Consider the following 12,500-nt stretch of genomic DNA (forward strand, 5'->3'; position numbering starts at 1 on the left):
GACAAAAAAAGTGTTACTGTAAAAAAAAAAATGATTTCGTCTTTATTGTTGTTATTTTTTATAAGTTAATAGGTTATTGCTGTCGACGAGAGTTCATTTTTTCAGCGTAATGAAAGTGTCTCATCATCAAAATCGTATTATTGTCAAAAGTGTCATTGTCAAAATTGTATTATTGTCAAAGTTGTGATATTGTCAAAATTGTATTATTGTCAAAATTGTATTATTGTCAAAGTTGTGATATTGTCAAAATTGTATTATTGTCAAAGTTGTGATATTGTCAAAATTGTATTATTGTCAAAGTTGTGATATTGTCAAAATTGTATTATTGTCAAAGTTGTGATATTGTCAAAATTGTATTATTGTCAAAGTTGTGATATTGTCAAAATTGTATTATTGTCAAAGTTGTGATATTGTCAAAATTGAATTATTGTCAAAGTTGTGATATTGTCAAAATTGTATTATTGTCAAAGTTGTGATATTGTCAAAATTGTTTTATTGTCAAAGTTGTGATATTGTCAAAATTGTATTATTGTCAAAGTTGTGATATTGTCAAAATTGTATTATTGTCAAAGTTGTATATTGTCAGAATTGTATTATTGTCAAAATTGTAATATTGTCAAAACTGTATTATTGTCAAAATTGTATTATTGTCAAAATTGTATAACTGTTAAAAGTTGTATATTGTCAGAATTGTAATATTGTCAAAATTGTATTCTTGTCGAAATTGTATTATTGTCAAAGTTGTATATTGTCAAAATTGTTTTATTGTCAAAGTTGTATATTGTCAAAATTGTATTATTGTCAAAGTTGTGATATTGTCAAAATTGTTTTATTGTCAAAGTTGTGATATTGTCAAAATTGTATTATTGTCAAAGTTGTATATTGTCAAAATTGTATTATTGTCAAAGTTGTATATTGTCAAAATTGTTTTATTGTCAAAGTTGTATATTGTCAAAATTGTATTATTGTCAAAGTTGTATATTGTCAAAATTGTATTATTGTCAAAGTTGTATATTGTCAAAATTGTATTATTGTCAAAGTTGTGATATTGTCAAAATTGTATTATTGTCAAAGTTGTATATTGTCAAAATTGTTTTATTGTCAAAGTTGTGATATTGTCAAAATTGTATTATTGTCAAAGTTGTATATTGTCAAAATTGTATTATTGTCAAAGCTGTGATATTGTCGAAATTGTATTATTGTCAAAGTTGTAATATTGTCAAAATTGTATTATTGTCAAAGTTGTATTATTGTCAAAATTGTATTATTGTCAAAATTGTATTATTGTCAAAGTTGTATTATTGTCAAAATTGTATTATTGTCAAAATTGTAATATTGTCAAAACTGTATTATTGTCAAAATTATATTACTGTTAAAATTGTATTACTGTCGAAATTGTAACGGTCAAAATTGTATTACAGTCGAAATTGCATTATTGTTTAAACGATTTCACTGTCAAATTTATCCTATCGTCAAACTGTATGTCATATTATTTTTCGTGTCAAATCTCTAATTACTGTCCCATTGTCAAAACTGTACTATGCTTTATTAGTTATTGCTATAATTACTTTCCTTGTCAACTATTTATTGTCTTGTCAAATCTATATTGCCGTGTCAAAATTATTAGTGTTATTGTCAAACTGTATGTATAACCATCAATACAATTTTTTTCATGTTAAATTTCTACGACTCTCAACATAAGCTTCATAATCTTTCAACGTACGAAAAACTGATTGTCAAAATTGTATCGATATAAAAATAATTAAACCACCAACTTCCTTATTTTATCTGTCAAATCATTGTCACCCCCGACATTATAATCACTTCTCAGCTTAACAAAAATAAAACAATATCATTAAAATCCATCCCCGTCTTAAATTTTTCACGTCAAAACTTTATGCATAAACACAATGACTTAAAAAAATCCTGCATAACCTACATATTACAATTTTTTTCATGTTAAATTTCTATGACTCTCAACGGAAGCTTAATGATCTTTCAACGTACGAAAAGATTGTCAAAAAATGTATCAATATAAAAATAATTAAATCACAAGCTCTCATATTTTACCTGTCAAATCATTATTACTCTCGACATTATAATCACTTCTCAGCTTAACACAAATAAAACAATATCATTAACCTCTATCACAATCTTACCATTTTTCCAACTTAATCACTTCTCAGATTAACACAAATAAAACAATATCATTAAACTCTACCACAATCTTAACATTTTTCCAATTTAAGAACCTTTCAGATAAACAAAAATAAAACAATATCGTTAAAATCTACCACAGTCTTAACCATTTTTCCAATACAATCACTTCTCAGATTAACACAAATAAAACAATATCATTAACCTCTATCACAATCTTACCATTTTTCCAATTTAATCACTTCTCAGCCTAACAAAAATAAAACAATATCATCAAACTCTATTACAATCTTAACCATTTTTCCAATTTTATCACTTCTCAGCTTAACAAAAATAAAACAATATCATTAAACTCTATTACAATCTTACCATTTTTCCAATTTAATCACTTCTCAGCTTAACAAAAATAAAACAATATCATTAAACTCTATCACAATCTTACCATTTTTCCAATTTAAGAACCTTTCAGTCTAACAAAAATAAAACAATGGCATTAAACTCTATCACAATCTTACCATTTTTCCAATTTTATCACCTCTCAGCCTAACAAAAATAAAACAATATCAATAAAGTCTATCACAATCTTTAGCATTTTTCCAATTTAAGAACCTTTCAGTTTAACAAAAATAAAACACAATGTCATCAAACTCTACCACAATCTTACCATTTTTCCAATTTAAGAACCTTTCAGCGTAACAAAAATAAAACAATTTCATCAAACTCTACCACAATCTTAACCATTTTTCCAATTTAAGAACCTTTCAGCTTAACAAAAATAAAACAATATCATTAAACTCTACCACAATCTTAACTATTTTTCCATTATAATCACTTCTCAGCTTAACAAAAATAAAACAATATCATTAAACTCTACCACAATCTTACAATTTTTCCAATTTAAGAACCTTTCAGCTTAACAAAAATAAAACAATGTCATTAAACTCTACCACAATCTTACCATTTTTCCAATATAATCACTTCTCAGATTAACAAAAACAAAACAATATCATTAAACTCTATCACAATCTTAAAATTTTCACGTCAAAACTTTATACAAAAATACAATGATTTAAGAAAATACTGCATAATGATATGATTTTTTTCCTTAAACCTTCATTTCTTTCAACAACAAATACTTTCTCCTTATTCTCTATGTTTTTCTCTTTTCTTATATTTTTTACTTCTTGCTTTTTATATTTTCTTCCTTTCTTTCTTTATTCTGTCTCTTTCCCATCTTTCTTTCTTTTGTTCCTCTTCATTCTTCTCCTTTCTTCTTTCTTCCTCTTTATATTTTCTTTCTTCCTTTCTCTCTTCCTTTCTTTCTTGTCGCTTTTCCTTCTTTCTTTCTCCTGTTCCTTTTCCTTCTTCCCCTCCATCATATTGCTTTGATTCTTGTTCTCCCTATTTTTCCTTTTCATTCGACCTTTCTTCCTTCCTTCCTTCCTCTCCTTCTTCATCCTAGTTCACTCATTTTACATTCCTTCATCTTCTTCTTTCTTTTCTTCGTCAAATTTTTCATTCCTCTCCATTTTCCTTCTCTTCAATTCTTCCAGCACACACTAGCACGCTTTCTTTTCTTATTTCCTTTCGTTTAATTTCCATTCCTTCATCTCCTTCAATGTTTTCCTCGTCAAAATTTGCATTCCTTTCAAGTTTCCTTCTTTGCAGTGTTACCAGAACAAACAGCATACCTTCTCAATTCTTTTTTCCTCGTTTTTCCTTCCTTTCTCACCATCTAGTGTGTTTTTTTTCGTCAACTTTTCATCCCTTTCCAGTTTCCTTCCTTTGCAGTGTTACCAGAATAAATATCATACCTTCATTATTTTTCACTCATTTTTCATTCCTTCAATACCTTCTAATGTTTTCTTCGTTAACTTTTCATTCCATTCCAGTTTCCTTCCTTGCAGTGTTACCAGAACAAACAGCATACCTTCCCCTCTCCAGTTTCCTTCTTTGCAGTGTTACCAGAACAAAATATAATTCTTCTTCATTCTTTTTCGTTTTTTTTTATTCATTCATCAACTTATTCGTTTTCCTTCGTTAATTCTTCACTTTTATCTACGTTTTCACCCTTCTTCTCTCTCTTCTTCCTCCTCTTCCTGCTCTTCTTCTTCTTCTTCTTCTTCTTCTTCTTCTTCATTTCTTTAACGCCTTATTCGTCTTCCATCGTCAAATTCTTCACTTTTATCTCCGTTTTTCACCCTTCTTCCTTTTCTCTCCTCTCCCTCCTCCTCTTCTTTTTCTCCTCCTCCTCATTCATCAACAAAACAGCATTCTTCTTTATTCTTTTCCGTGTCATTTTTCCAATTTCTCCATCTCCTTCTTTCTTCTTCTTCTTCTTCGTCGATTCTTCACTCCCCTTCGACAAGAACCTCAGGACACACAACAAGGCATAGGGAAAAGTATACTTCCTCCTCCTCCTTCTCCTTGTTTTCTCTTTTATTTTCTTCTTTCTTCCTTTCTTTCTTTCTTTCTTCTTTCTTTCTTTCTTCTGTTTCTTTTCCTTCTCCTCCATTCTCTTTTCTTACTTCGTTTTTTTTCTTTCCTTTCTTTCTTTCTTTCTTCTGTTTCTTTTCCTTCTTCTCCTCCATCATATTTTTTTTTAATTCTGTATTTTTTTCATTTTCTATCGACCTTTCTTCCTTCCTTCCTTTCTTTTCTTTCTTTTCTTCTATTTCTTCTTCTTTTCCTCCATTATATCCTCTACGTCTTTTTTCCTCTGTTTCTTTCCATCTTCTTTTGCTTCTTCTTCCTCCTACATACATACAAAAATTCCCTTCATCTTTTTCTCTTCCACTTCTTCAATTCTTCCTACTATCCTTCCTATCACTATTATTACTATTATTATTATTACTATTATTATTCCCTTTTAAATCACTTGAAGACCAGGATAGATTAGGTACAGGACGTGACAGACAGACAGACAGACAGAGAGACAAACAGACAGACAGACAGCGTGACACCAACACTCTGTACAGGAAGACAAAAACACACACACACACACACACACACACACACGATTTTTTACTAGCATGGTTTCAGAAATAGGAGATCCTGCTTTGCTAACTTACAAACACACACACACACACACACACACACACACACACACACACACACACACACACACACACACTAATTAACACCTTGCTAGATCCTGCTAACAGATATTAAGGAGGGAGACATCATTGGTCACACCCTCGGACATCACCCTTGCGTCACACCCTTGGGAGAACGTCACACTCGCGTCACAATCTTGCAAGCTTGAGATCCGTTTTACATTCAAGGTTCTAAGGTTCACACTCTCATAACATTTTAAGGCTTTGGAGGAGGTTGCATGTTTGGGAAGGCGGTGTCTGAGTGGTAGCGTGCTGGGCCCACATTCACCGCGTGATGGACGACGCGAGTTCGAGTCCCCACGCTACCACCTGGGATTTTTCAGTCACCGCCGAGTGGCTTAAAACTACCCACATGCTGTCCTGTCCCGGCACACCGACCACTCAGCCAAGGTCTCAGGGTTCAAGTCTGGCTACGGGTAAAGTTGTGGGCATACGCTAAAGCTACGCATGGCCTCGCTGCTCACCTCCGTCACACTACTAAAAGACCTGTCTGTATTGAGGGCCCAAGTTAGAGCTACAAGTGGCCTCAGTGCTCACCTCTGTAACACTGCCATACTGATAAAAGAACCTGTCTGTATTGAGGACCCAAGTTAAAGCTACAAGTGGCCTCAGTGCTCACCTCTGTAACACTGCCATACTGATAAAAGAACCTGTCTGTATTGAGGACCCAAGTTAAAGCTACAAGTGGCCTCAGTGCTCACCTCTGTAACACTGCCATACTGATAAAAGAACCTGTCTGTATTGAGGGCCTGAGTTAGAGGTACCCGTGGCCTCAGTGCCCGTCTCCGTCACACTGGTCTTAGTGCCAGTTTCACAGTTCCCCACGATGGGTTAGTAAGCTCCCAAACCAATACCAGAGCCTTCGAAATTTCCTTGTATAGTGTCTGGTGTTTATATTGAAGTTCACAAATTTGATGAAACTATACAGGGAAAGTCTTGTGTATTTAGTGCGGCATCGAAGACCTCCCCATTTTGGATTGTATGGGATTCTATAGTTTGGTTCGGGCTGTTACGAAGACACTGTGGTGGACTGTGGAATCGGCTCTTAGTCACGTTTACGGGTTCACTAAGGTCATGACCCCGGTGTTCCGTCCTCCCCTGGGTGTGACGTCAGGGTGTGCTCCGGGGTGACACCTGGCGGAGGGGAGTTAAGGCGACCTGCGCCACCACAGGTAAACGGGGAACACATAGGTACAGGTGTGTTTGTTTGTGTGTTTGTTTGTGTGTTTGTTTATGTGTTTGTTTGTTTATTTGTGTAATTATATTTGTTTTATTCCTTCCTTTTTCTATTCTTTTCCTTTTCTATAACTTGCTTTTTTCTTCTTTTCCATTTTCCTTTTCTTGTTTTCTTTATTTTTCTTCGTTTTTTTCTTCGTTTTTCTTCGATTTCTTCTTTAACTTGTTTTTCATCATCCTTTTTTTACTTTTTGTTTCTTCCTTCCTTCAACTTTTTCCTTTTTCCTCTTTTTCTTCTTTTCCTCTACTTCATTTTGTTTTCTTTTTCTTCGTTTTTCTTCTTTTCCTTGTTTTTCATCATTTTTTTTTTCTTCCTGTTTCTTTCCTTCAACTTTTTTTCCTTTTTCCTCTTTTTCTTTTTATTTCAATTTTATTCATTAGTTATATTTCTTCTTTATTTGTGTTTATTTTTATTTTTATTTTTCTATTTCTCCTTCTATTTCCTTTCCCTTTTATTTATTTTCTCCTTCATTCATTTTTATTCTACATTTATTTGTGAGTCTGTGTTTGTTCGGCCCGAAATAACACACACACACACACACACACACACACACACACACACACACACACACACACACACATTCCATTTCCCGGGAATTTTCGTTCACCCAAAAGATTAAGAGAAAAAAAAAACTCACTTCACCATTTCAAATTTCTCCGTACGGGGCTTTCATTTTGACGCCATGTTTGTTTTCTCTCTCTCTCTCTCTCTCTCTCTCTTTTCATTACACCGTTTCAATGCATTCAGTGTGTGTTTAAACCTCGCTGATAGTGTGTGTGTGTGTGTGTGTGTGTGTGTGTGTGTGTGTGTGTGTGTGTGTGTGTGTGTGTGTGTGTGTGTGTGTGTGTGTGTGTGTTTCATATATGCATAAGTTGGATGGCTGCACCTCCCCCTCCCTCCCCCCTACACCCTCTACACCCCCTCACGGAGAGAGAGAGAGAGAGAGAGAGAGAGAGAGAGAGAGAGAGAGAGAGAGAGAGAGAGAGAGAGAGAGAGAGAGAGAGAGAGAGAGGTGAAGGGTAGGGGGCGTGGAGGACATAGCGTGGGGGGCAGCGGGGTGCTCACAGAGAAGGCAGGCTAGGTGGGCGGGGTCCTGGGGCGCCTAGACGGGTACAAGCTTGGTGGCGGGGCACTAGGGGGGGGGCGGGGTCTGGGGGGTCGTGGGGTCGTCTAGCCCGAGTCGTCGTAGACGAAGCAGTTGATGAGCGTGGGGATGAGGGAGAGCACGTCGGAGGGGCGCGGCGCCTTGGGGGGGCGCCAGGCCTTCTGCAGCGGAGACAGGGGCCCGCGGGGGGCGTCCTGCCCCGACTCCCGCCGCCGCCGCCGGCCCCCCAGGTCAGACATGGAGCCGCAGCGGCGCGGTGGTGCAATCTGCGGCGGGGCCTCAGCCCCGGGGGAGCGGCGCATCGGGACCCCCGGAAATTGGTCTCCCCCGGAGTGGCGGCGCGGCAAGGGGGCGGGGAGGGGCGGGTCCCCCAGTAGGGAGGGGCGGCGGGACTGCGTGATGGGGGGTGACTGCCCCCCGCCCGAGGAGCGGCGGGAGGGCGGCGCGTGGATGTCGCTGGCGACGGACGAGCGGCGGGACAGCGCGCCCTGCCCCAGGTAGTCGCTGGCCACGGAGGAGCGGCGCGAGAGCGGCGTGACGGGCGGGTGACAGTCGCTGGCGGCGGACGAGCGGCGGGACAGGCAGGTCGGGTACACGTCGCTGGCCACCGAGGACCTGCGGGACAGGTGCAGGCCGCTGCCGGCGGATGAGCGGCGGGAGAGCGCGCCCTGCGGCAGGTAGTCGCTGCCGGCCGAGGAGCGGCGCGAGAGGGAGCCCACGTAGGGGTACACGTCGCTGCTTGCCGAGGAGCGCCGGACGGGGCTGACCTGCAGGTGGTAGTCGCTGCCGGCGGAGGAGCGGCGCGAGGCGCTGGCCTGCAGGTGGTAGTCGCTGCCCGCCGAGGAGCGCCGCGAGAGGGAGGCGCCCAGGAAGGGGTACACGTCGCTGCCGGCGGAGGATCGGCGGGAGAGCGGGGCGGCGGCGTGGGGGTGGTCGCTGCCCGCCGAGGAGCGGCCCGAGGCGGGGCTGGCCGCGTCGCGGTCCCGCAGTGGCACGGCCGTCACCTGGTACTGGCTGGGCCGGGTCGGCCGTCACTTGACCTGCAGGCCCGCCGGCGCTGCCACCGCCGCCGCCGCCGTGGGGGCCAGCGCCTCGGGGTCCTCGCCGTGCGCCGCCTTCAGGAAGTGCTCGATGGCGGAGCCCAGCAGGCCGGGGTCCAGCGCCAGGCCCGCCGCGCCGTCCCACGCCTCCTCCTCGCCCTCCTCCTCGCGCGGCGCCTCCAGCGGGGCGGAGCGCGGCGCGGCGGCCTCGTAGTCACAGTCCGTGCGGCGGATGGTGATGGGCGCCTGGGGGCCGCCGCCCCCCGCCCCCGCGCCGCCCTGCCCCTGCTGGTCCCAGCACGCCGCGATGCTCTGGGACCGGCCCCGTCGCGGCACGGCGGAGGACGGCGGCGTGGGCGACTTGTCCTTGGGGGGCGCCGTCCCGGGGGGCGAGAGGTGTCTGCGGGGGCCCAGTAGCCCCGCAAGCTCGCTGCTGGTGACAATGATGCCGGCGCGGCCCTCGCCCTCGCCGCCGCCGCTGCTGAAGGAGTGCCGCTTGGGCGTGGTGGCCTCCACGGGGCTGCCCGGCGTGGAGTCGTTGCCCTGGTACGAATACTTCCGGGCGCGCCGCGCCCCCACCGCCGCCGCCATGGCCGCCGCGGTCTCGTCGTCGTCCTCGTCCAGCTGCGTCAGCTCCACCACCTGCTCCCCCGGCGATCCGCGCACCTTCAGCTGCACCTTGCGGCCCCCCGCGCCGCCCCCGCCGCCGCCCCCGCCCCCGCCCACCTCGCCGCCGCCGCCGCTGGTCAGGCCGCCCTCAAGGTTGAGGCTGAAGGCCTTCTTGAGGCAGCGCCGCATGAGGGCGCGGCGCCCCGCCAGGCCCTCGGGCTGCTCGGAGGCGGGGGACGAGACCTCCCTGGGGGCGGGGCGGGGCAGGGCGCCGCGGGACAGAACGCCGGGGGGGGCGAACCTGGAGGTGGGGGACTTTGAGGGGGGCGACTTGTTGGTGGGTGAGCGGCAGGGGGAGGGGCCCAGGGGGGAGCGGCTGGTGGGGCTACGGGGGCTGCGCGCCGTGGGGCTGCGGGGCGTGGGGGAGCGCAGCGAGGGCAGGCGCGGCATCGAGGGGGAGCGGCTGCCCCCCGTGTCCGGCGCCGCGGCGGGACTCTTGCTGCGGCCCCGCGTGAAGGACAGGATCTTGGCGCGCAGCGACGACCAGCTGGGGGCGTCACGCGCGGCGGGGAGCAAGGCGGGGCCCAGCAGGGGGGGCAGCGACCCCTCCATCGGCGAGTGTGCGGCGCGGCGCATCTGTGGGAGGAAGGGGAGGGGTGAGACACTGGGGGGGGCGACACATACACACACACACACACACACACACACACACACACACACACACACACACACACACACACACACACACGGCTCAGTGGATAGAGCGTCTGCCTCAAAACCACAAGGACCGGGGTTCGATTCCCCGGCCGGGTGAAGATAAGTTGGGTTTATCTTCCTTCACGTGTAGCCCCTGTTCACCCAGCAGTGAGTAGGTACGCGACGTCAGGCAAGGAGTTGTGACCTCGTTGTCGCGGTGTGTTGTGTGTGAGTGGTCTCGGTCCTACCCAAAGATCGGTACTACGAGCTCTGTGCTCTTCCGAAGGGGAACGGCTGGCTGTCTGACCCGCAGCAGACCAAGAGCTGAATTACACAAACAAACAAACACACACACACACACACACACACACACACACACACACACACACACACACACACACACACACACACACACACACACACATAAATATGCAAATAAAAAGTTCACATAAAGCTGTTTCTATGAGAGAGAGAGAGAGAGAGAGAGAGAGAGAATCCTAATAAATGTCTCGAGGTAAATAAGTTTAATTGGATAAAATTAATTGAATTCAGGAAAGGTATATACGACCCAGCCTCTCTCTCTCTCTCTCTCTCTCTCTGTCTCCTAATAGACACAAACACGAGCCAAGAGGAGGGAAGAGGGTCAAATTTCCTCCTCCTCCTCTTCCCTTCCTCTTTACCTCCTCCTTCAACGTCTCTTTCTCCTTCATCTTCCTTTCTTCTCCTTTCTCTCCATTTCCTTCTTTTATTCATTTCATTTTTCTTCCTCTTATTTTATTTTTTCCTTTTGGTTTCTTTCTCCTCTTCCTCCTCTTTCATCTCCTCCTCCTTTTCTTCTTCAGTGCTCTTCCTTTCCTCCTCCTCCTCCTCCTCCTCCTCCTCCTCCTCCTCCTCCTCCTTTTTCTCTCCTTCTCCTTCTTCTTTTCTTTTTGAGTGTTCCTATCATTCCTCTCTCCCCTTTCTCCTCCTCCTCCTCCTCCTCCTTCTTTTTCTCTCCTTCTTTTCTTTTTGAGTGCTCCAACCTTTCCTCTCTCCTCCTCCTCCTCCTCCTCCTTCGTTTTCTCTCCTTCTTTTCTTTTTGAGTGATCCAACCTTTCCTCTCTCCTCCTCTCTCCTCCTTCCCCTCCTCCTCCTCCTCCTGAAGATCCCTGGAGCAATGTTGTCCTTGTATAACTTAATGGTCAGACCTCAACTAGAATATGCAGTGCAGTTCTGGTCCCCTAATTACAGGAAGGTCATTGAATTACTGGAAAGAGTACAGCAACGCGCCCCGAAAATGCTACCATCGTTGAGGACACAGCCTTAGGAAGTACGACTCAGGCGACTCAACCTCTTCACGCTGGACAAGAGACGCCTACGAGGGATACGATTCAGGTCTTCAAGTATCTCAAGTTCAGGAATGTCGATCACTTCAAGTCACTTCACTCAACTAACCTGAGGACAAAAACAACCGTCAAAGGAAAGACATTAGTAAGTATTGTTTCAAGAAGAGTTATGCGCCACTCCAACAAGCTTCCTCTTCTTCCTCCTCCTCCTACGCTTCCTTCCTCTCTTCTTTTCACACTTTCTCCCTCAATTCCTCCATTTCAACTTTTATGCCTCCTCTCTATTTTTTCTCTCTCCCTCCCTTCTCTCTCTCTCTCTCTCTCTCTCTCTCTCTATCTATCTATATCTATTCTCTCCTTTCTTACCTTCCTTTCCCTTCCCTTCCCTCCGCTTCCTTTCCTCTCTCTCATTCCCCTCCACTCCCTCTCCCTTTCTTCCCTCTCCTCCTCCTGAACCTTCTCTCCAATCTCTCCGTTCCCTCCCCTCCTTCCCTTCCCTTCGCTTCCCTTCTCCTCACTTCCCTTCCCTTCAAGTTATTTCTCTAAACTAACCCAAGAACAAGAAACAACGGTCAAAGGGGAGACTTCGGTAAGTTTCTTGAACCGAATCATCCGGTACTCCAACAAGCTTCCTGCAGAGCTTGTCAGTGTGAAAATCGATCAACTTCTTTAGGAACCGTACTGACCGTTACTTGGTTGCGTGGGTAGTGAAGTGAATGTCTATGAGTGGGTGATAGTCTGTCCCACCGGTTACTGACACCCCGGCGACTGGAAACATTATGGACGGTCTCACGAAAGCAAGCGGTGAAATTCCTTAAGGGGGGCACTCGCGGACTTGACATCTCTGCCTGTATACTAAATCTACCCCGCAGGAAACTCCACGGGCGTTAAAACATGTTAAGGACAGACATCGGCAAGTCATTTTCTTGAACCGAGTCATCCGAACCTTCAACAAGCTTCCTGTAGAAATAGTTAAGTGCCTGTTCTTTACTAGGTCTACCCTACGGCAAATTACATGCACGTTAGATTAGGTACAGAATTGGCCAAACAAAAGACAGACATCGGCAAGTTTATTCTGTTTAACCGAGTCATCCGCCACTCCAACAAGCTTCCTGCAGAGTTTGTCAGTGTGAAAATCGATCAACGCCCTTAGGAATCGCATTGACCGTTACCCAAGCAGTGATACCAGGCAAGGGAGTCTACCCCTGAAGGATT

At 44.6% G+C, this 12,500-nt stretch overlaps 1 protein-coding gene and 1 long non-coding RNA gene across 7 annotated transcripts in view; both read right to left on the reverse strand.

The window, feature by feature from the left end:
• Window positions 1-2,474: 2,474 nt before the first annotated feature.
• Window positions 2,475-6,885, reverse strand: LOC126987253 (uncharacterized). 2 transcript variants are annotated; one of them, XR_007740511.1, is made up of 4 exons: window positions 5,975-6,885; window positions 2,842-5,810; window positions 2,693-2,766; window positions 2,476-2,619 (listed from the first exon to the last, which is right to left on the reverse strand). It is a non-coding gene; the product is annotated as an uncharacterized LOC126987253 (long non-coding RNA). The 2 variants fall into 2 exon arrangements; XR_007740510.1 differs by having other exon boundaries at window positions 2,475-2,766.
• Window positions 6,886-8,505: 1,620 nt separating this feature from the next.
• The window catches only part of LOC126987254 (translation initiation factor IF-2-like), a 48,299-nt gene continuing 44,304 nt past the window's right edge, over window positions 8,506-12,500 (reverse strand). For all 5 annotated transcript variants that reach the window (XM_050844092.1, XM_050844088.1, XM_050844090.1 and 2 more), the window contains exon 3: window positions 8,506-9,900. In XM_050844092.1, the coding sequence (XP_050700049.1) occupies window positions 8,647-9,900 (1,254 nt within the window). In that variant the 3' untranslated portion in view covers window positions 8,506-8,646. The remainder of the gene's footprint in view (window positions 9,901-12,500) is intronic.

Source organism: Eriocheir sinensis, chromosome 64 (assembly GCF_024679095.1).
Source record: "Eriocheir sinensis breed Jianghai 21 chromosome 64, ASM2467909v1, whole genome shotgun sequence".
NCBI lineage: Eukaryota > Metazoa > Arthropoda > Malacostraca > Decapoda > Varunidae > Eriocheir > Eriocheir sinensis.